This window comes from Tenrec ecaudatus, chromosome 18 (assembly GCF_050624435.1).
Source record: "Tenrec ecaudatus isolate mTenEca1 chromosome 18, mTenEca1.hap1, whole genome shotgun sequence".
NCBI lineage: Eukaryota > Metazoa > Chordata > Mammalia > Afrosoricida > Tenrecidae > Tenrec > Tenrec ecaudatus.
This window is the reverse complement of record NC_134547.1, coordinates 12,970,457-12,990,900: the sequence shown is the minus strand read 5'-3', so window position 1 is coordinate 12,990,900 and position 20,444 is coordinate 12,970,457. Positions and strand designations below refer to the sequence as shown.

The 20,444-nt window shown below is 61.6% G+C and overlaps 2 protein-coding genes across 9 annotated transcripts; both read right to left on the bottom strand.

Moving 5' to 3' along the window:
* Positions 1 to 109: 109 nt before the first annotated feature.
* DMPK (DM1 protein kinase) lies at positions 110 to 10,146 on the bottom strand. 7 transcript variants are annotated; one of them, XM_075537617.1, is made up of 15 exons: positions 9,831 to 10,146; positions 7,700 to 7,791; positions 7,352 to 7,435; positions 7,176 to 7,271; positions 6,617 to 6,765; positions 6,151 to 6,244; positions 5,688 to 5,894; positions 5,347 to 5,610; positions 4,788 to 4,873; positions 3,202 to 3,319; positions 1,961 to 2,151; positions 1,767 to 1,864; positions 1,590 to 1,636; positions 1,261 to 1,350; positions 110 to 926 (listed from the first exon to the last, which is right to left on the bottom strand). In XM_075537617.1, exons 1-15 carry the CDS (start codon positions 9,988 to 9,990, stop codon positions 774 to 776), a joined length of 1,929 nt encoding a protein of 642 aa, XP_075393732.1. In that variant the 5' UTR covers positions 9,991 to 10,146; the 3' UTR covers positions 110 to 773. The 7 variants fall into 7 exon arrangements, with proteins under 7 accessions (XP_075393732.1, XP_075393731.1, XP_075393736.1 ...); XM_075537616.1 differs by having other exon boundaries at positions 1,261 to 1,346; XM_075537621.1 differs by having other exon boundaries at positions 5,362 to 5,610.
* Positions 10,147 to 11,257: 1,111 nt separating this feature from the next.
* DMWD (DM1 locus, WD repeat containing) lies at positions 11,258 to 18,193 on the bottom strand. 2 transcript variants are annotated; one of them, XM_075537613.1, is made up of 5 exons: positions 17,684 to 18,193; positions 15,871 to 16,053; positions 12,627 to 13,883; positions 12,053 to 12,124; positions 11,258 to 11,791 (listed from the first exon to the last, which is right to left on the bottom strand). In XM_075537613.1, the coding sequence occupies exons 1-5, from the start codon at positions 18,116 to 18,118 to the stop codon at positions 11,744 to 11,746; spliced, it is 1,995 nt and encodes a 664-aa protein (XP_075393728.1). In that variant the 5' UTR covers positions 18,119 to 18,193; the 3' UTR covers positions 11,258 to 11,743. The 2 variants fall into 2 exon arrangements, with proteins under 2 accessions (XP_075393728.1, XP_075393730.1); XM_075537615.1 differs by lacking the exon at positions 12,053 to 12,124 and having other exon boundaries at positions 17,684 to 18,191.
* Between the last annotated feature and the right edge of the window lie 2,251 nt (positions 18,194 to 20,444).

Sequence of the window (20,444 nt, the reverse complement as noted above, 5' to 3'; positions counted from 1 at the left end):
TCGGCCACTGCACGTCCCGCTAGCTAAGCCTCAGGCCATTGGCCAGGTCCACTCGCTTTTTGATTGGCTCGTCGAGTAGCTTCCCGCCCCGCAACCCGAATTGAATAGATGCGGTGGGCTGTTTCGAGAGGGCCAGAGGGATTTTTATTGAAGAGGGTCGGGGGTGGGGTCCTAGGTGGGGAAGAAACAATAAATACCGAGGAATGTAAGGGGGCGGGGGTCTCAGTGCATCCCAAACGTGGATTAGGATCAGGGGCCTGGGGTGCGGGGGCCGGTCGGCAAGTCGTAGGAAAAGGTCAATAAATACCCCAAACTGCCGAACGGACGGAGCCGGCCACAGCTCCGAGAGCGTCACAAGTGAGGAGGGGCGCAAGAGTCCTAGAAAAAGCAGGGCTGGCAAAGGCAAGAGGGTTCCGAGAGCAGGACCCGGTGCACTAGGCGCGTGGCTTGCGAGCCGAATGTGGGTGGGTGGCTATGGAGGGTGAAGAACGGCCGGCCAAGCCCCTGCCCCATTGCCTTCTCTGCAGAGCAGTTTCTCCCCCGCGCCCAGCCGGAGGAGGAAGGTGGTCCGCGGTGCCCCACATCAGCCGGATGATCCCCGGCTGCGGTCTCCCTCGAGCTGCGGTCTCCGGCCGCAGACCCCGCTCCACCCTCCCCGGCCGCCCGGATCACAGGGTTGGCGCGGGAAGCCCGGAGAGCGCTTTGGGGGGCGGGCCCGGGTCATCCAGCACTCCTGCGGAGCCTGGGTGGAGGACAGGCTGGGGGTCTAGGGTTCAGGGGGCGGAGGCGGCTCCGGGACGACGCCTGGCCGGGACGAAGTGGCCGGCGCGGGCCACCAGCCGAGTGCCGCCCAGGGCGGCGGCACGAGCCAGAGCAGCGGCGAACAAGAACAGGGAACGCGCCTCCGGTAGGCCAGGCCTATGGACCTGCGGGGTGCGGCGGGAGAGGGAGGGGTCAGCCACCGACGACATTCTCCTCATTGGCTACAGCGATTCGCCACGCCCACAAACTGATCCGCGGTCCCGCCCCCGCCAGCCAGCGCAGCTGTGGTTCGTAGCCCCAACCCCACACCTCGTTCTAGCTCTTGATTGGCTGCTACTGAGCGGCCTTTGTTGATTGGCTGCTCCGCGCACTTTCCCCTCCCCTCCTCCCCCGGTGGGCGCAGGCGAGCAGAGGCGCTGCTAAGCGGAGGCTGCGCGGGACGCGGGGAGAGAGCAAGGCTGTGGACGCATGCGGGTGGGCGTGGGCAGCCGGACATACCCTGGCAGGGAGCAGCAGGTGGCGGCGGTGCATGGGGCCTGGCCCCACCAGCGGGCACTGGCCCAGAGCCACGGCCGGGGGGCTATCTAGCTGAAGAGAGAAGGGACAGGTGACCCGATCGGAGCCCAGCCCGACCGCCCTGAGCTGGGGGGCAAAGGGGGGAAGTGACAGCCAGGGGCGTCGAGGTGGGGGAGGGAATCTAGCGATCTTGGAAGGTGTCATCACCAAGGGCGAGCTGCTCTAATCAGTGTGGGGGAGTTAAAGGAGGGGGAGGTGTGCGCCCCAGGGGTTGGCAGAAGGGGCCAGCAGGGAAAAGAGAAGGGTCTTACATGGGAAGGTGGCTCCGTGGCCCGGGGACTGGGGACCCCCGTGACAGCTGGAAGGAGAAGAGAAAGGCGTAGGACGCGTGGAAGGGCGGTGGTGCGGCATGCCCAGCCGGGGTCCCTCGCCTCCCCACACCCGCCCCTGCTGGGCGCCCTCTGGAAGGAGGTGGGTGGGGGGCTTGCCTGCAGCTCCGTCCGCCTGCAACTCCTCCATCCGCTCCTGCAGCTGCCGGACGTGCGCTTCCAGGTCTCGGTTCCGGGCCTCGGCCTCTCGGAGCTGACTGTGGGGGGTGGGGAGGGGGGGGTAAGGGTCGGAGATCCGGGCTGGAGGGGCTGTGGTGGGTTGCCACGGGCTCCGCCCGCGCCCCGGCCCTGACCTGGCGAAGTTCTGGTTGGCCGCACGGATGGCCTCCAGCTCCTGGCTCAGGCTCTGCCTGGAGAGCGCCTGCTCCTCCAGGGCTTCCTGGAGCTCCCGAAGCGTCACCTCCGCCACTGCCACCTCAGCCACCGCCACTGCCACCTCAGCCACCGTCACCTCAGACGCCTGGGTCAGGGCCGCCGCTTCTGCCTGCAGGTAGGGGTGGGGGGTGTGGGGAACAGGGCTCAGGGAGGTTTGAGCATGGATTTCAGCCCAGGTTCCCTGCACTCCTCCACTCCCACCCCCCAGATTTCTTTGAATCCAGACACCTCTAGCCCCCTGCCTGGTCTCCAGCGGTGAATCTGGTTCCCTCACCTGCACCCCAGTAACTAAGAGCTATGTCTCAAACACCACCTCAGCCTGGCCCTGGTCCTCCTGTGCTCAGAACCTCTTCAGCTCCCCAGGGCCCCAGAGAAGATCTGCTTGCTGGCTGGGCCAGCCTTTACATCTGTCTCATCTCAGTTGAGCCTCCCTAACCTCCTCTGCAGGGGTCTCTGGGGGGCCACTTTGGGTAAGTGTTGGACTGCTACCCCCAAGGTCAGTGGTTCAAAATCCGCCAGATGCCTGCTCGGCCTGGGAAACCCGATCAATGAGGTGCACCAGGAGTCGGAATTGACTCCCTGGAAGTAGCTTTGCTTTGTTCTCCAGAGCCCTGTTGGGTGGCCCAGTGGTTCGGGGCTTGGCTGATAACAGAGAGGTCAGAGGTTTGAACGCATGGTCGGCCTTCATAAAGATTGCGGTGTGGAGCCTAAGTCATTTTGACCCTCATGAGGACCCACCTGTCAGTGGTGAACTGAGCAGCTGCTAACAGAGGTGGGCACTTCCAACTGACCTTGCAGTGACTCCACTTGAGGAGAAAAGATTACAGCCAGGGGGGAAAAAAACTCATCTGTGGCAATTCCACTCTGTCTCATGAAGTCACCACTTCCCACCCCCTACTTGGCTGGTCCTCTGGGATTTCAGCTCAAAGACAACCCCCCCTCCCCCCATCAGGGAGCCCACTCCCAGTGAACACTGTTCTCTTGACCGGTTTCCATTTCTTCCCAGCGAACATCTCCGCCTGAAGTCGTATTACCTCTGCTTATTTTCCCTGTCTGACCCGGCAGGCAAGTGGCCCTTGACTGCCAGAGCTTCTGGGAGCCCTCAGACTGTCCCTCAGGCCACCTCCCCGCCCTCCCGCCACCTCACACACACACTTACTGTCGATTCCGGTGGGAAAACTGCAGGCACTGGCTCCAGGCCCAGGGCTTGCTCAGGTGGCTCAGGCAATGGCTCGGCCTCCAGTTCCATGGGTGTGGGGCCCGGGCCCTCTTTGTCTCTGGGGAACAGGAGAAAGGAAGGGAAGGCCAGCCCCACCTTCAAGGCCACCCACCCACTCCGGTTAGAGTAACCCAACTTGTAGCGATTGTGGAAAGGGACCCTCAAACGCTGTGTCAGTCTTCACCGAAACCACAATAAAACATTCCATGTGCATTTCTTTTCAAAAGTGCATCTCCGAGGACCAACTCATCCATCCAATCAGTCCATACTAGCAGCGTGGAATTGGCAACATGCTGACCAATAGCAGAAGCAAACTGGAGAACAAGTTCCGTGTGTGTGTGTGTGTGTGTGTGTGTGTGTGTGTGTGTGTGTGTGTATGTATGTCCTGTCTACACCAGGGATCATCGCTAATATGGTGGCTTCCTTTTTTTTCCTGAATAAGCAACCAAGAATTTGTTAACCAAATTCGGCTAGACCAAGAACCTTTAACAAGTCTGTGTAGACATCTTGCTATCGTTTCTAGCCATTTTTCCACGAGCTTCTTGGACAGAGTTTTGAGGCCTGACCCTTGGAATCAGTTGGTAGTGTTTCCATCCCGTCCAGTCCATCATCTGGCAGGAAAGGCTCTCAGAAATGACGGATGGCGGCATCTGCCCTCACCAGAAGGGCCTCCCTGACTATTGACTCTGTCTTCCTCACATCTCTGTCCCTTCATTTGCACCCGATTTCTGGCCTGGTGGCACAGTGGTTAAAATGCTCAGGCACCAACCAAAATGGGTGGAGTTTCGAACCCACAGGTCGCTCTGGAGGAGGATGTGGCCCAAGGGTTCCGAAAAGGTAGGCAGCCTGGGGGTGGGGGTGGAACTTGACACTGCAGGGCAGTTCTGCTCCGCCTTCCAGGGTCGAAAGCAGTCTTGTCCTTTCCGGGTCTGAAGCTGCGTCCACTCTTTTGTGCTTCTGTTTTTGAATTTTCTTTTCGGTGGCTGGGAACCTACTATTCGTGTAGTGACTGTCTTTTGGGACACTGTGGCCCTGGGAGTGGCTGGATGCATGTGTGGGCTGTCACCATGGATGGTAAGGAAGAGGTGTACTCCCGTGCCTCAGGGTCCTCTCTGTGCCCTCGTGGACTTTAAAACTCAAAGTCACAGGTTGGAAGAATACACAAGGCTGCTACTAGCTTTATGAATTGGCTGTAGAATGATAAGTTCTTTACAACTCTGGCCTCTCTTGAAGTGTGAGCTCAGACTTTTAAGGTCCCCACAGTTCCACCTCTACCTGGTGGTGCAATGGTTGAGCACTCTCCTGCTAACCTGCGGCCCGGCAGCTCGAGCCCACCGGCTGCCTTGTGTCCGTCAATCATAGCTGAGAGAACACTAAGGGGATGGCTCTGAGGAGGAATGGACTTGAGGGCAGTGAGTTTGCTTTTTCAGACGCCAGGGCATGTGGGGCACCTTCAAGCCCAGGGACCTCCAGAGCTGGCACCCTGGTCCCACCCGTTCTCAGGAGGCAGCAGGGCTGGCCCTTACCTGAGGGCCATGCAGGAGTAGGAGTAGCCCACAAAAGGCAGCTGGACCCCCAGCAGTGCGCCCTCCCGCATGTCTGACAGCGTATCCTGCACAAAACAAGGGCAGACTCAACCAGCCGTGGGCAGGGCTGGAATGAGGGCCCCTGCCCCCAGGATTTCTTGAATCTTGCTGCCACCTGCCCCAGGTGCTATGTATGTGCTCTGTGGACCAGGGGGGTGGGACACGCCGCAGGGCAGATGGGTGCCCCAACACAAGGGCACCCAAGCCTGAGCACATACTCTTGGCATAACTTGCACAACCTGACCAGAGAGGTGCGTCAGGGAGAGAGCTTTCGCTCTGGGCCTTTCCCTTCATTCTACACGTTTCCACTCTTGTATCCCCCACCCCCACGCCCCGAAGCCTTTCCTGGTCTGTTCTGGGTCTCCCTAGTTCTACTCTTGACCCCTGGAAGTGTCACTGGCTAGGAACACTGGGTCTGGTTCACCAAGGGCAGGATCCGCAGTCCTAGGCAATCCCTTCAGCCCAGCCATGGGGAGGAGGAATGGGGATAGGTACCTACCCCGCCCCCGCTCACCATGGCAGTGAGCCCGTCCTCCACCACATCGAAGTTACACGTGTCCGTGGCGCCCTCAAAGTCGGGTGTAAACGGGGGTGCGCTGTCGCGGAGCCCGTCCCAGTCGAGGCCAAGAAAGAAAGGATGTTCCCGGAAGTCACCCGCTCCACGCCGGCCCAGCCGTGTCTCCCGGGGACACAGCAGCCTCTCGATGAGGTCTCGAGCCTCCTCGGGGACTCCTGAGTCAGCCAGGGGCAGGGACAGGTGCTCCTGCGGGCAAGGGGGGTGGGCAGCTGTTAGCCCCAGGGTCATGTGCAGGGACCTACCTGGAGGGGGCACTCGCTCACCTTATAATGGACTATCTTGCCGTAGGTCTCCGCCGTGGAGTCAGCGTAGAAGGGGGTCTGCCCGTAGAACATTTCGTAGGCGAACACTCCCAAGGCCCACCAGTCACACTCGGGCCCATAGCTGCCAGTCCCGGGCCCGCCGCCCACAGCCTGCAGGATCTCCGGGGACAGGTAATCCGGGGTGCCCACGGCCACCAGCGAGCGTACCTGTGCCACAGGTGCAGAGCTGAGGTCAGGCCCTGCCCCTCTTCGGGGCTCGGACTCCATCCTCGTCCTCAAGCTCCACCCCTCCGCCTATCCAAGCCCAGAACACCTCCTGCTCCTTTGTGGTTTGATCCCGCCCCGCCCCCAAGATGACCGCGCCCCCCGCACTATAAGCCCTGCCCCTTTCGCGTTCCCGCCGCGTCTACGCGCTGGAGCTTTCGGTACCCCGCATTGCCGTGCAGTGGGCGCACCGGCTCACCGTTCCGTCCTCCTGCAGCTTGAGGCAGGAGCCAAAGTCGGCCAGGCGGATGTGGCCGCAGCGATCCAGAAGGATGTTGTCCGGCTTGATGTCTCTGGGGCAGCGAGAGACGTGGGAAGGTAAGGGCGCCTCCCATGCCAGCCAGGCCCGCCCCTTTAGGTAGCCCCTTTAAGGAGCTGTCCGCTCCAGGGCCCATCTCAAGACCACGCCCCCAGACCGCCTCCAAAGGGAGTCTATGAGTCTGGGCTGCCCTCCTCAGGCCCGCACCCAGGGCACCCTAGACAAGAGTCCGCTCCAGATTTCAGGCCCGCTAGAACGCAATGCCCTTCTGGGATTCAAGCTTTGCCATCACTCTGGGGGCCCACGGACCCACTCAGGCTTTACAACCCTGCCCTCCTGAGCCCCCATCTGAACGGCCTTTCTCCAGGCCCGGTCCATAAGGTCTCCCTCCCTTCTGCTCGCCCACCTGTGCACGTAGCCTAGCCGGTGCACTGAGTCTATGGCCATTACGATCTCGGCCAGGTAGAAGCGCGCCATCTCAGCGGGGATCCGCTCCCCAAACTTGCTCAGCAGTGTTAGCAGGTCCCCGCCCACGTAGTATTCCATGACCAGGTACTGCGAGGGGGCGTGTCGCAGGCGGGGATCAGCTGCCCGTCTGGGCTGCTCGCAGATCACCTGGGACAAAGACCTATCCACCGGCAGAGAACACACAGCCCCAACCCCTATGGAGACCCCAAGATCCCAGACCAAATCAGAGTCCCCCTCTCTGTCCCAGAACAAGAAAGTTCTCCCCAGATTTGACCGATATTGAGGGGTGAGGTTCCAGACACCGCCCACTCCCAGAGACTAGGTCCCCTGTGACCCTTGCCCAGTGACCCAACATAGAGACCCTGGAGAGCCCTCTCACTGCCAGGAGAGGGCACCCCCAAAGGAGACAGCCTTGCACAGAGTTCCCCGCCCAAGTAAGAAAGGTCCTTGGGAGACCTCAAGAGGCTCCCCCGCAGGCATCCCCGGCCTTCATTCACCAGGTAGTTCTCGTCCTGGAAGGCAAAATGGAGCTGCGTGATCCAGCGCCGGTCCCCGTTCACCAGCACGTCCCTCTCCTCACGAAAACACGACACCTGCGGGCCACCAGGTGTAGCTGGAGCCGACGGCCGGCGGGAAGCTACGTCCTCCAGGCACCCCCGGCCCCGGCCCTCACCTCTCCTCTCTTCAGCATGTCCCACTTATTCATGATCTTCATGGCGTACACCTGGCCCGACTGCCGCATCTTCACCACCGCTACCTGAAGGCCGAGACGGGGCGGCGGCGCGGGCGGAGGTGGTGCTGGTAGCCCGGGGTCTGGCCCGCGCCGCCCTCCACCCCATCCCTGCCCCGCCGGGGAATCCACCCTCTAGCCCCGCCCACCCGCATCAAGCCCCGCCCACAGCCTCGGCGAGTGGGCGGTTCCAGCGGTGTGCCATTCAACAATTTCTGCGGCCCCGCCCACTGCCGAGGCTCCGGCCCCGCCCACTGCCGAGGCTCCGGCCTCGCCGAGCTCGCGGCTCACCTCGCTGAACGCCCCGCGTCCGATAACCTTCAGAATCTCGAAGTCATCCCTCTGCAGTCGAACTGCCTTAAGCCTCGCCGTGATGGGCTCCGCTGAGGAGGGCCAAGAACTGCGGATCACTGGGGAGACGGAGGGGAGCCCCACCTCTGCCCCTCGGTGGGTACCGCCTTCTCCCTGCCCCAGCGCTGCCTCTGAGTTTCCCTCTCATGCCCCTTCAGATTCCTTCGCTCGCTGTCTCAGTTTCCCCTTGGACACCGGCTCCCACATGTAGCCACAGAGGGACCCCCAAAAGGCCGTTTCCTCCCGGAGAAGCCTTTTGGGGACCAGGTTAGCAGACACCTGCAGACGGGGAGGCCCCAGACAAGCCTCGGGCAGCACCATACCCCCCAACCCGAGGAGACGTTGGGATCCAGGCCGGCTCCTGGATCCTACTGCGCCAGGACTTCCGTCTTGGGTGCTGGCCCAAGCACGGGCCTTTTCCCCTGGGGATCTCTAAGCCCGAGGCCCAGGAAGGGGATCGTGCCAGCGGGGCGGGGGGGGGGCGGGGGGGGGGGTAGGCACCCATCCAGATCGTGCCCCTACCCCTTGTTTACAGGCCGGCAAACTAAGGCTCAGAGAGCGTTTGTTACTGGCCCTGGGTCCCAAGGCTTGAAATGTTCCGCGGGCAGTAGGGGCGCGGTGTGGGTGCGGGGAGAGGAAGGCAAGCCAGTGCTCAGAGGTGGAGGAGTAGGGACTGGGTGGGTTCTCGCGGGCAACAGGCTCAGACTGCATAAAAGTGGCCGGCAGTGAAATGCCGGCTGGGCCCCAGGCTAGCTGGCTGGCGAGGAGAGAGCAGAGAGCGCCAACACATTGCACCCTTTTAAGGCAGCGGGGGAACCCAGGCCCCCTCCCCGGCCTGGCGCCTGCGGGGAGGGGCCACTCGCCGCTGCAGGCCACAAAAGGAGTGTTCTTTCCAGAAGAATCAGACCCCTGCCCCCCACCCGGGCCTCAGTTTACCCAGCCAGTAGAGCTGCAGCCTCTGCAGAAAAGGGGTGGGAGCAGTTACTAAGGACTTGGTGGTGGCAGCGGGGAGGTTTTTTGCAGGAGCTGAATGGCCTGTCTGCTGGCCACTGTCCCACCTCAGAGAGGCCCAGGCCTGGGACCCAGAGCACAGGACACTGGTGTGGAGGGAGTTGGGGAGAGCAGGGTGGCAGGAATCGGTTAGACAGTGACATACTGAAACCAAGGCCAGTGCAAACCCCTGAGGGGCAGGCGAGTGGAGGGACAGAGTGGCAGGTGTCAGACTGATAGAAACCAGAGTCCTAGGTTGGCAGTTGGGGCTGGAGGGTGGGGTGGGGGAGCTATGTGTAAGGGAAGGGGGACAGCAAGGCAGAGACTGAGATGTGTTTCTTCCTCATGACCCCCAGGCTAGTTGATTTGCCTGTAAGGACCTTGTGAGGCACAAGGGGACACTGAGAAGGTTGGGGTCCTGGGTTAGGGGGCCCAGGAAGCAATTGCTGGCCCCTGCAAGCTACGAAGGACCAGCCCATGGTGAGGGCACGGAACCTAGAGTGAGGAGCCACTGAGATGCCTGGCGGTTGTCTGAATCGGGGATCGAGGGGGTGCTGGGTGGCGCCTGTCTGCAGTTAGTTTTCCCCCAGGGCCTGAGTCACTGACCCCTTCAGAGCCTGGGCACCTGTTGGAGCAGCTGGAGACTGGCGCCGAACACCTGCCTGCTGACCTCGCCCCTGGCAGCTGCCCCACAGCTTGTCTCCCCTCCGTGCCTGCCCTGTTCTCAGGAGAGCCAGTGTAAGAGGGCCCATTTGGGGGAGGGTCTCAGGAGATGGGGCTGCTAGCCTGTCTCTAGGCCTAGCTTTAGAGGATGGGGGGAAGAGGCCTAGGGTATGCTATGACCAGTCCAGCCTGAGTCACGATGGTGCCCTAGCCTCTGCTGACCCCTCTGCCTGTCCAGGGTGGCTGGGGAACATGTCACCCCAGTATCGATTCAAATTTCTGTGAATGGATGGGCCTCCCCATATCCATTGAATTCCCCCCCCCAAAAAAAAGGGCCCTTGGCTTGGACCCACCTTCTGCCTCTGCCCCAGCCCCTTGGCTTCTGCCCTGCGGGGGGGAGGTCCTTGCAGGCACTCACCCCACTGTAGGAAATCGGCCACGTACTTGTCCTGGGCCAGGTCGGAGATCTCCAGCTCCTGGTGGACGCTCAGGAGAAGGTCCAGCAGGGCCTCCAGCCCCAGGAAGCCAGGGTCCAACGCCAGTCGCTGGAGCTGCTTCAGCCGCACCTCGGCTGCCATGTCTGCCAGCGAGCACCATGGCCCTGCCCCAGGCCGGGGGCTCCCCTCTGCGTGTCACGGGGCCCAGCAGCCCCTGTCCAGGCCCCGGGGCCCCAGCCGCATGGCTGTCTGTCCCTGGCTGTCCCCTGGGCCTCTCTGACCACTTCTCTGCTGAAGCCTCCGCCTCTTCTCCCCACCCCTTCGGTCCAGCCCCCCTCCCGCCTCCTGGCCTTAACCCCTCAGCAGCCAACACCCCCACTCCTTCCAGCCTCTCTGAGCTCCTCTGTATTAGATGAGTGTCTGTGTATGTGTAGAATTTTAATTCTCAAACTCCGCCCCCAATAAAATCTTGTCTTAAGGCAAGAAAAACTGCAGGTGTGGCTGCTACCCAGCTCTCGAATCCCCCAGAGGAACTGTTGTGATCCTGCCCACCCTCCACCCAGGGTAGTGGGGGGGGGGAGCAGTTGAGGCCCTAGGAAGGGGGGCCCCCCAGAGGCCAGGGCAGCTTCTCGGGTGACTCAGCCATGGATTCCAACTTCAGGACAGTTAAATTTAGCTCTCAAGCCCTTGGTTTTACACTAACTCCTTTTTTTGGGGGGGAAGCTGGGAAGGGGCAGTGAGGGGAAACTCAGAGGGGGAGGGGGCGGCCCCTAGGAGCCAGGACCAGGTGTGACCCCTGGGTAAAAGCCTGGGGGAACAGGCACCCAGCCCCAGGCAAAGGAGACCCCAGAATAGCTCCTTGGAGCCTGGCCGGGCAGCCACATTCCTGCCAGGGCTGGGATTAGAAACAGAAAACATTTCGGGGGGTGACGGGCGGGGTGGGAAGCTACCACTCCCTGTGGCTGGTTGGCTAGGGCATTTGATTGGAGTTGTCCTTCCCCTGGGGTGGATGGTTCTGGAGAGGGGCACTTAGCCCCAAGCCAGGTCCTCTGGGCCACCAAGACCCGTAGTCGGGGTCTCCCCAGAGGTGCTTGTGAGAACTCCCAGGCCCCCTCTCCAGAAGGTTCTGGCTCTTCAGACCCCTTGGAAACCCTCCCAAGAGGGTTGGAGAAGGGTTCCTGGCTACTCGCTGGCTGGAGGAAGGAGCCTTGCTCAGGGTGGGCCAGTTAGTGCCCCCAGCAGAGACTCCACTTCCAGGCCTCGCGGGCAGGACATGGGGTGGCAAACCCTGAGCTCAACCTTCGGTTCAGGTGGGGGGAGACACACACACACACACACACACACACACACAGCTCAAGTGGGCTCTCCCCTCCCAGATCTCCCCAAAAGGGGACAGACAAGCTGGGCCTGGAGCTCTAAAAATGAGAATTTTAGTATAAATAAGAGGTCCTGGGGGACGGGGAGGCCCTGAGGGGCGACCATAATTTAACACTCTGGAACGTGTACAGACAACACCAAGGGCAGGTGGGGGCTGGGGAAGGGGCAGCCACCCCCTGGTCCTGCCCGCCGGACGCAGTGGCACCTGGCAGAGAGCTGGCACGCTCGTGGGTGACCAGTCACATGCTGGGGACAGGGACGTGGGTAACACTGATGTCTCGGAGGAAGGGGTCACCATACTTGGCAGTGGGTGGGGATGAGGCTGAGGCCACATGGGCTGCTATACCCCCCAGTCTGGGGGACCCTCTGCCCCCCAAATTTGTGCAGGGTGGGGGGAGGGGGACAAAGCAATCCATCCGCCACGGTTAGTCTTGTTAATATGTTGATCGGTGAGGTCAGCAGGGTGGTCGCTGTAGCCAAGTGGCTGAGGGGTGGAGGGTTGACCAGAGACCACTGCTCACACCACTGTGCCCCTTGGGGAGTTGCCAGGCTGGGAAGAGATGCCCTGGGGAAGAGGAGGGGGAGACAGGAGGGGTTAGAGACTAACTAGGCTAGGCCCTGGGGAGGGGCCACCCTACCCTGGCCCCACAGCCCACCCCACTCTGGACTAAGACCCCCGCTCTAGGCTTGGGCAGCCTTCTCAGCTCGCCTCCCTGCCCCACCACTGGCCCAAGCAGAAGGGGCAGGCTGGGAAGGGGGAAGGAGAGGGGCAGTTGGGGGTCCTGTCTGATTTGGGAAAGGGTCTGGAAAGGGCACTCATTCCTACCTCTACCACTGACTTTCTGGGTGACCTGGGCCAACTTCCTTCCCCTGTCTGGGCCTCGGTCTCATCTGGGAACTAGGGTGACAGAGGGGTCTCCTTCAGGCCTCATCAACTGCCCTCGATCCCAGCGGCCAGACTTCCTGGGCTGCGGTTGCCCTGGCCCTCTCAGGATCCAGGCCTCTGAGACTCCAGATCTGCCCTTCCAGGGGCATGACAGGGAATCTGAGACCTGCCCACCTGGCAGCAGGTCTTGAACCCCCAGTCCTGAGCCTCCCTCCCAAGGCCAGTTCCTGCCTCTGCACAGTCCCCGTGCCCCACAGCCACCCAGGGCCCATAGTAAAGGGTCTCTGCTAGGGAGCAGCTGATGGCAGAGAGGCTAGAGGGGGGTCCGCCAGGATCTGGTTGTGAGCAGAAGTACCAGCTGGTCCCCCAGGTCTGGGCTGGCAGGTGGGCCCCCAGATGTGCTTAGATGGCCTGCTCTGAGTGTCGGGAGGGGCGACCTGGCCACGCGGGGCCGTCTTCCTGCCTGGCAGCCACTGGCTGCCCCAGACGCGGCTCGGGTGCTGCGGGCACTCACCGCCTTGCCGGGCCGGGCCCACGTGCAGATGAGGCCCTCCTGGCAGGCCGTGACGATGCAGTCCTCCAGGAAGAGCAGCACCGTCAGGCGCTCCTGCGCGATCTTCTTGCACACCAACGGCTCCAGCAGGGGCACCTCATGGATGCGCGGGCACAGCGCCGTGCCCAGCACCTTGGCGGGGTCCAGGCGGCTGCGCGGGGCGGGGCCGCTGGGCTTGTCCCCGCCCCCGCGGCTGATGTTCCCCAGGCTGTGGTAGCGCTTGTGCTCCTTGTCGGCGCCGCGGTCCCGCCGCTCCTGCAGCGTCAGGGTGGCGAAGCGGCCGATGCTGAACGGGGTGCCCGGCTCAGCGGTGCCCCCGGGGCCGCCCGCCTTGCCGCCCGCGGGGTGCGGGAGGCTGTTGGAGCGGGACAGCGAGCGGGGCAGGGGGCCCGGGCCGCCTTCGCTGCTGCCCCGCGAGGTGCCGGTGGCGGGCGGCGTGGTGCCCGGAGTGCCCGGGAGGGTGCGGGCGCGGGCCAGGGGCGCGTGCGGGTGCAGCACGTCCTCAGTGAGGTCCCAGAGGCAGAACTGCGTGTCCTGGCCGGCCGAGCCGAAGCGGTAGGTGATGGAGCCGGCCTTCGGCAGCGGGGAGAGCGGGGCGCCCCCGCCCGTGCCCGTGCCCACCGCCTCCGCGGGCTCCTCTTCGTCCTCGTCCTCGCCGCTCCGGTCCCCGTCCCCGCCGGCCGCCGCCTCCTCTGCCCGCGTGGTGTACGGGTCAAAAGCCACGGCGTTGACCCAGGACTTGTGGCCGTGGCCTCGGGCCACCACGCGGCCCTCGGCGAAGGACCACACGGTGACCAGGTCGTCTTCCCCGCCGGTCACCACGTAGCGCCCATCGGGGCTCCAGCACACGCACAGCAGCCCCCCAAAGTAGCTCTTCATGAGGCCGCGCAGGAGCATGGAGTCGAAGTGGAAGACGCGCAGGCAGCCGTCCTGGCTGACGCAGGCCAGGTGGCGGCCATCTGGGGAGAAGGCAAACTCGTTGAGCGGCCCCTCGCCCACCGCCCACTTGGCCAGGGGGTTTCGGGGTGCCTTGCTCTTGGCGGCGTAGACGGCGAAGCCCTCGCCCTGCTTCAGCAGGCTGTACTGCGGCGGCGCAGAGGCACACGGGTGGCTGACGTTGTACAGGTACAGGTGGCCACTGGCGTGCGATGCCAGGAAGAGGCTCTCTGACTCGGGCAGCCACTTCAGGTAGGTGACCTTGGTCTTGTCGATCAGGCGCTGCCGTGGGGTGGGGGGGGTGCAAGACAGGCTGGGAGGTCGGGAGAAGGCAGCAAGCCCCAGGCTGACCTCCTGCCCTCCCCCAGCCCCCTAAGGGCCCTAGACCCAGACCCTCCTGGGAGAGCAGCCCCCCACACGAGGTAAAAGACCAGACCAGACACACACTATTCTCAGAAAGGTGTCGCCCTGCCTGCTAGCTGTCTGACAGCTTACGCCATGCTTTAACACACCAGCTCGGCTACAAAATAAACCCCAGGGAGGTTGCGGCCCTCCTCGCCCTGGTTCAAGGTTCTCTCCCTGCCCCAGAGCACCCACCAGCCCAAGGAGCCTCAAAAAGCCTCTCATGAACGGACGGCTGGGGCCAGAACCTTGTAGGCTGGCTGGCCCGGCCCCGCAGCCTTTAACAAGCCCACAAATCCCAAGAGCGTGACATGCAAAACATACCCAGACGCTGGATGGCCTCTCCTTGTCCCCTCAGAATGCCAGAGACCCCCAGCTGGGCTCCTGCCCAGGCCTCCAGCTGGCCTCCCCTTCTCGGCACACCCACCCACACGCTTGCCAGCCAGCCAGCCAGCCTGGGAGAGGAGTGGGCACCACCCCCACCGCTTTCTTACCTAGGGTTCTGGGAGGGAAAGAAAGGCCCTAACACCCTCGGGCCTCACTGGAGTAAGGTGACCAGATTTTAACATTGGTAAAGCGGGACACCATTGATAAAACTCCTATCCTGGTGAAATAGCCACATGGCAGCCGAAAACCGTATACCCTAGCTTGAAATCGGGGCTTTTTAAAAACGCCGTGGGACGTGGTAAATTGTTAAAAATTGGGATGTCTGGTCACCTTATTCTAGAATATTCCTGGTTGCCTCTCATTGGGAAAACCATTTCCTAAGTCATCTCTGTGCTTTAAAGTTCAGAAGAGAAGCCCAGGTTGAGAAAGTCTGTTCTAGAAGCTTCTGTCTCTAGAGAAGTAAAGGCCTCCCAGATCCTCATGACCTGGCTCCTCCCAGACACCCTGCTGCCCCTCAACTCGGCCTTTCTGCTGCCCAATTTGGGGATGGGGGTGTATGAACTGCACCCCAGCTAGTAGCCCTCATCTCCTTCAGCTATGCTTCAACACCCCCATTTCAAACCTGCCACACACACCAGCCCCCACCTCCCCCACACCGTCCCTGTTCCATCCTTCGGTTTGGCACGTAACTGACGTTCGATCAAGGTGTCTGCCAAGTGCCCATCCTGCAGCTAGGCTGAAACTGGCAAGGAGGCCAGGAGTTTGGTCTGCTTTGTTCCCTCTCATCTGAGGTGCCCCGCACACAGGGACCTGGAGAGATGAGGAGCTACTGCGTGCTGGGGGTGTGTTGGTCCCCTCTGGCCAATCACTCATCCTGAGAATATTTCCACACCGCCTATGGACCCGGCCATGCCCTGCCCCTGGCGCGGAGTCTAGCCCGAAGGTCACACTCTTCTGGGACCAAGTCACCCAAGACTGTGCACTCTTCCTGAGCTACTACAGTCCCGTAAGGTCTGAAAGAGAATCACCATTTTGCAGAGAAAGGGGGCCGAGACAGCAGGGGGCAGCCACTTCCCCTGGGCCGCACAGTGTGAACTTGGCACAGCCAGGGTTTGCGTCCAAAGCCCTCAGGGCGCAGAGTTGGAAGTCCAAGGACTCGAGGCGCACACAGGCCTCAGCCATTCCCTTCTCTAATCTGCAAAATGGGCACCATTGGTCCAAGAGAACTCTGGGGTGCATGTCAGTCTCCTCAGCCCTTACCCCATGAGCCGCCCTCTCTCACCCCAACGGACAGATGCCAACTCACGTCCCACCTTCTATGTTCGTCCTGCCCCACAGAGATGCAGTCCCATGGCGAATCGTGTGTGTGTGTGTGTGTGTGTGTGTGTGTGTGTAACAAGCACACAGGTGTGTGCCGGAGGTGGGAGGGGAGAGGAACAGGTCTGTGCGCCTTGGGGACACCCCCCTCCCCTGCAATCACCTCCTCATTGAACAGCTTGCTGGTGTCCTTCTTGATGAGGTCCAGATACTGCACCTGGCCAGCTGAGAAGCCCACCAGCAGGGAGATGGTCTCGGTGGCTGCGGTGAACTGGTTGAAGTCGTGGCAGGTGGGCTGGGTGCCCTTATAGATCCGCTTGTCAATTGGCTTGTTGAGGTCAATGGACTTGAGAGAGGGGGAGAAGGGGTTAATGGCTTCAACTTCTGAGGGGACTGGAAGAGGGTGCCGAGGTGAGGGGGAGGGCACCCCCAAAGAGGAAGCTGGGTCAGATCCCCAAGGGAAGTGGGTAGATGGATGGGTGACTGGAGAGGGTAGGGGCAACCACAGACCGGAAACCTAAACCAAATCACAGAGCCAAGGAGAAAACCTTGCCCTGACAACCACAGGGCAGCCCCAAAGTGGGACCCTCCTCAAAGCAGTGGCCCCCTATAACCTAGGGACTCCCCTGCCCAGAGTCTCAGGGCCTGGGGGTCTCCCCTGCCTCTGAACTTCCAGTTCCTGCAAGGTCATGACCAGCAATATCCCTGGCCCACCCACCCCTGCCCCCAAATTCCAGGAGTCTCTCAAACCTCAGGGTCAAGCGGGACTCGCAAGCCCACGAACCCCCTTTGCTATAGGGTCCCTGACACTCAGGATCACCCCTAACCACAGTGGAAAACTATAAAAACCAAACTCACTGCCATCGAGTCGATGCCGGCTCATGGGGACAACACAGGACAGGAAAGAACTGCCCCAATGGGTTTCTCAGATTTTAACTCTTTAGGGGGCAGGGGTGTGTGTTAAAAAGCCTGGTGGTCTCACCCCAATGAAGCAGATAGTGGTTTCTAGCTGTTAATCTTGCAGCCCAATGTGTAATCACTATACCACCAGGACTCCAATTTGAGCAAGGTCTGTCCCCTCTAAGGAGCCCTGGTGGTGCGATGGTTAAGCATACAGCTGCTACCAAAAAGGTTGGCTGTCAGAGCCCACCAGCCTGCTGTGCGGCAGACAGATGTGGTAGTCTGCGTCCACATTCCAGCCTGGGGGAGCTCTATTCTATTTACTGGGTGAATCAGATCCAATGGGTCTGGTTGGTTTGGGGTGACCACCTCTGGACTTGGAGAGCCCCATCACTTCTCAGGAGCTCCCCTTCAATTGCAAGGCCTCAGCCCCTCTGAGACTGACTCCCTCACGGGGTCTCCCAACCTCCAAATTCTCCCCTCAGCTTGAGTCTCCTTTCCTGCAGGACCCTCACCTCCTAAACCCCAAGTCCGTTTATGATTTCATTCACCATCTGGATTTCCATCGCTGCTCAGTCTCTCCCACCACTTCCAGAATTCATCCCCACCCACCCCGGCTCGCCACGTCCCAAGTCTTTCCCCCCTACATCACCTCCAAAGGGCAATACCTGGAGAGGGGGGGGGGTTGCGAGGGAAGGGGGGGCGTGTGTCGCTGATCATTTCTGAGCCTGCATCCCGTCGGGGTCCCCCTCCCATCTGCAGAATGCCTAAACCTCCTCCCCAAGTGCACCCATCATCTCAAAGATGGACCATCAGCCCTCCAGGATACTCACCACCCCGGAGCCCACGCCACGGCCAGCGAGACCCCCAGCACCACCTAACGATAGATGAGCCATTCTCCCCAGGCGGCCCGCTTCTCTGGCCGGCACCGCCCATGAACCTTCAGAATTTGCATCACCTCCAAGAATCCCCGGAGGCTCCTCTCTCGGAACTCCGAGCTATACGGGAGCCCTCCGGGGTTCTCCGGGACACCCCCAACCTGCACCCGCTCGGGCCCCACGATGCAGGCGGCTCACCCGTTGGCTTCCGCGGCGGCAGCAGCCGGGATAGAAATAGAGCTCGCGCCCCAAGTTAAAGCAGACCCGGTCTCCCCCCGCGCCGAACCCCGCGGGCGTGGCGGGCGGCTCCCCGGCACCGGCGCCGTCGGGCTCTCCGAGCCGCACGAGGCTGAGGCGCACGGCGGGCAGCGCGGGCCCGGGCCCTGCGGGCGGCGGGGACGGCGCGGGGCCCGCGGCGCCCTGGCCGGAGGCGGAGGCCGGGCCGGGCGGGGGCTGCGGCGGCTGCGGCGGCGCCGGGGTCTGCGAGGACGCCGGCCCCGACCTGCGGGCTGTGCCGTCCCCAGGGAGCAGCTTGTAAAAGCCCTCGCGGGTGCGGAACTGCGACTTGATCTCAGCGCAGTCCCCCATGGCGGCGCCGGGGCCCGAGCCGCCCTCCGCGCCGCCCGCCGCCATCTTGGGCGCCCCCCGGGCCCCGCCGCTGCCCCAGCGCCGCCCGCCGCCGGGCCCCTCGCCGGAAGCCGCGGGCCCGCGCCGGAAGTGGCGGAGGGGAGCCTCTCGGGCGAGGCCTCTTCGATTGGCAACGGAGTCGGAAGGCGGGACCAGCTCCTGCGGTCGCTCGGGCAACCGTTTGCGCTGTGGGCGGGGCGAGGCGGGAGGCGGGGCCTACGCCTGGCGATCGGCTGGTGGTTGGCTCCTGCGGTGAGAGGGGGCGTGGCCACCGAGGGGACGCAAGTGCCTAGCAACGGCGCCCTGAGAACGTTTGCCTAGCAACGGAGGGACCAGCTAGAAGAGGCCTCCCGCGTTTCCAAGCCCCCGCGTGACGTCCCAGCTATTCTGGATGGCCAGTCTCTCCATAGACGCTCAACATTCACCTGCCTGGCCGCCGGTGGTCCTACTGACATCCTCCAGGCCCCCGAGGTCCGTGCTGGCCGCTCGTATCTCCGCAATTCTCCAAGGATTTCATCTGATGCGCTATTGACTAATAGTCGATGCTGACTCATAGTGAACCCCTGTGGCCGACCAAGGCTGTAACCGTTCGCACTGGAGTAGAGAGAGCTCAGTCTTTCTCCCGCGGAGTTGCTGGTGGGTTCGAACTGCAGACCACACGGGTCGCAGGCCAACACGTAACCATTGGACCACCAGGGTTCCCCTAGACTTACCCCAGATGGCCTCCACATTTCCCACCAATATCCAATAGCCCCCTAACGTCACCATCTCCCAATCTCCACCTCCTACCCCTAATTCCGAATTTTCATCGATCCTATAATAACCTCAGTGTACCAGTACCATAATACGCCCACCACCACCCCAGCTGAATACCAAATAAACCAAGAAACCCACTGCCATTGAGTCTATTCTAACTCACAATAGCGCTGTTGGGGTTTTCTGAGGCTGCATATCTCTGTGGGAGTAGATAGCCTGTCTTTCTCCCACAGAGCAGCCAGGGGGTTTGAGCCTGTCACTTTGCCATTAGCAGTTCAATGTTCACCTAACAGCCCCAGCAGGGCTCCCTCCTACTGCTGGTCACCAGTGTCTCAGTCCCGCCAAAGCCACCCCAACCCCACCTCCCTCGCAGGTGTCCCCAAACCTGTTTCTTTGTTGCCTTGAAGATCTCTCTCCGGAATATCCCCAAGGCATCTCGCACTCAGAAAGTCTTACGTTGAACTTGACATCTTAAACCCAATTCCTGTTTCTCTCCTGAGTCTCCATCTTAGGGCTGACTCTGCCGTCCACCCACCTACGGACCTGGCCATCCTCCTAACCTTGGGCCATTTGCCTTCACTGGCCCCTGCCCACTCCCCTCCAGCCCCCTTTTCTCCAGCTCTCCAGTTCAAACTCCGCCTCTCCTGATCCATCCTCTGGCATCAGCCTTGGCTCTGGTCTCCCAGATTCTAGACTGGACTTCGTACCCAGAAGGCTCTTTCTCACCCACCAATGTTACCAGGGCCTTCCTCAGCTCAGGGCCCTTCTGTGGCTCCCTAGGGCCCACAGGGCAGAGTGAAGTCCTGGTCATTGGGCTCCTGCCACCTTCTGCCTCCAGCCTCATTGCTCACCACTAAGCATCCACACTGGGTCTCACCTGCAATGTGGTTCTGACCCAGCGCCTCACACTCTGTCTCTCTCTGTTTGCACCCCCAAGGGGCTTCTCTTCGTCTGGAGATGGCAGTCTCCCCCATAGAGCATGAGGAGCCCCCTGCCCCCCTCCCAGGAACTCAGGGGTTTAGTTGCAAGGTCCCTTCTGTCCCCAGCACGGGGCTGAGCTGTGCCGAGGCGTTAAAGAGCTATTCGATGGCTGGTCGAAGACATAAAGGAAACAGAAGTGGTAAAGAAATAAATGAGTGAATTGTAGTGTCAACAGACCTGGTGGATGGATGATGGATGGATGGTAATGTCAACAAATGTGTGAATAAATGGGTTATAATACCAACAGTGCTCATGTTGGCATTGGTGACTGCCAAGCGGCAGTCACGAGCTTGGAGGACACGCCTCTCCGGGGTGGGTGAATCTGCCGCACAAGACCCACTTTAGAGTGTTGAAAAAGCAAGGGTGTTACTTTGTGGACTGAGGTGTACCTGACCCCGAGCCGTGGTATTTCCCATCCATTACGCACGTGGAAGTTGGACACTGAATAAGGAAGACGGAGGGAAAATCCCGATGCGTGTGAACTGTGGTGTTGGCGAAGCATATTGAAAGACCCAGGGCTGCCGACAGAACCAGTCAGCCTGTCTTGGGAGACGTAAGGTCAGGATTGTCCTTGGAAGCCCAACTGGTGAGACCA

Bases quoted from the DNA above. Each gene is read 5' to 3' on its own strand.
- DMPK (XM_075537616.1), bottom strand. From the start codon at position 9,990: ATGGCAGCCGAGGTGCGGCTGAAGCAGCTCCAGCGACTGGCGTTGGAC. The intron at 2,152-3,201 runs GTAAGTGTGTGT...CCCTACCTGCAG, and splicing joins TTTTCCCACCGGAATCGACA to GCAGAAGCGGCGGCCCTGAC. The intron at 927-1,260 runs GTATGTCCGGCT...CGCACCCCGCAG, and splicing joins ACCTGCTGCTCCCTGCCAGG to GTCCATAGGCCTGGCCTACC.
- DMWD (XM_075537613.1), bottom strand. From the start codon at position 18,118: ATGGCGGCGGGCGGCGCGGAGGGCGGCTCGGGCCCCGGCGCCGCCATG. The intron at 16,054-17,683 runs GTGAGCCGCCTG...CCCTCTCTCAAG, and splicing joins GCCGCCGCGGAAGCCAACGG to TCCATTGACCTCAACAAGCC. The intron at 12,125-12,626 runs GTGAGTGCCCGC...CTGTCACCCTAG, and splicing joins GGGCCCGGCCCGGCAAGGCG to TTCCCAGATGAGACCGAGGC.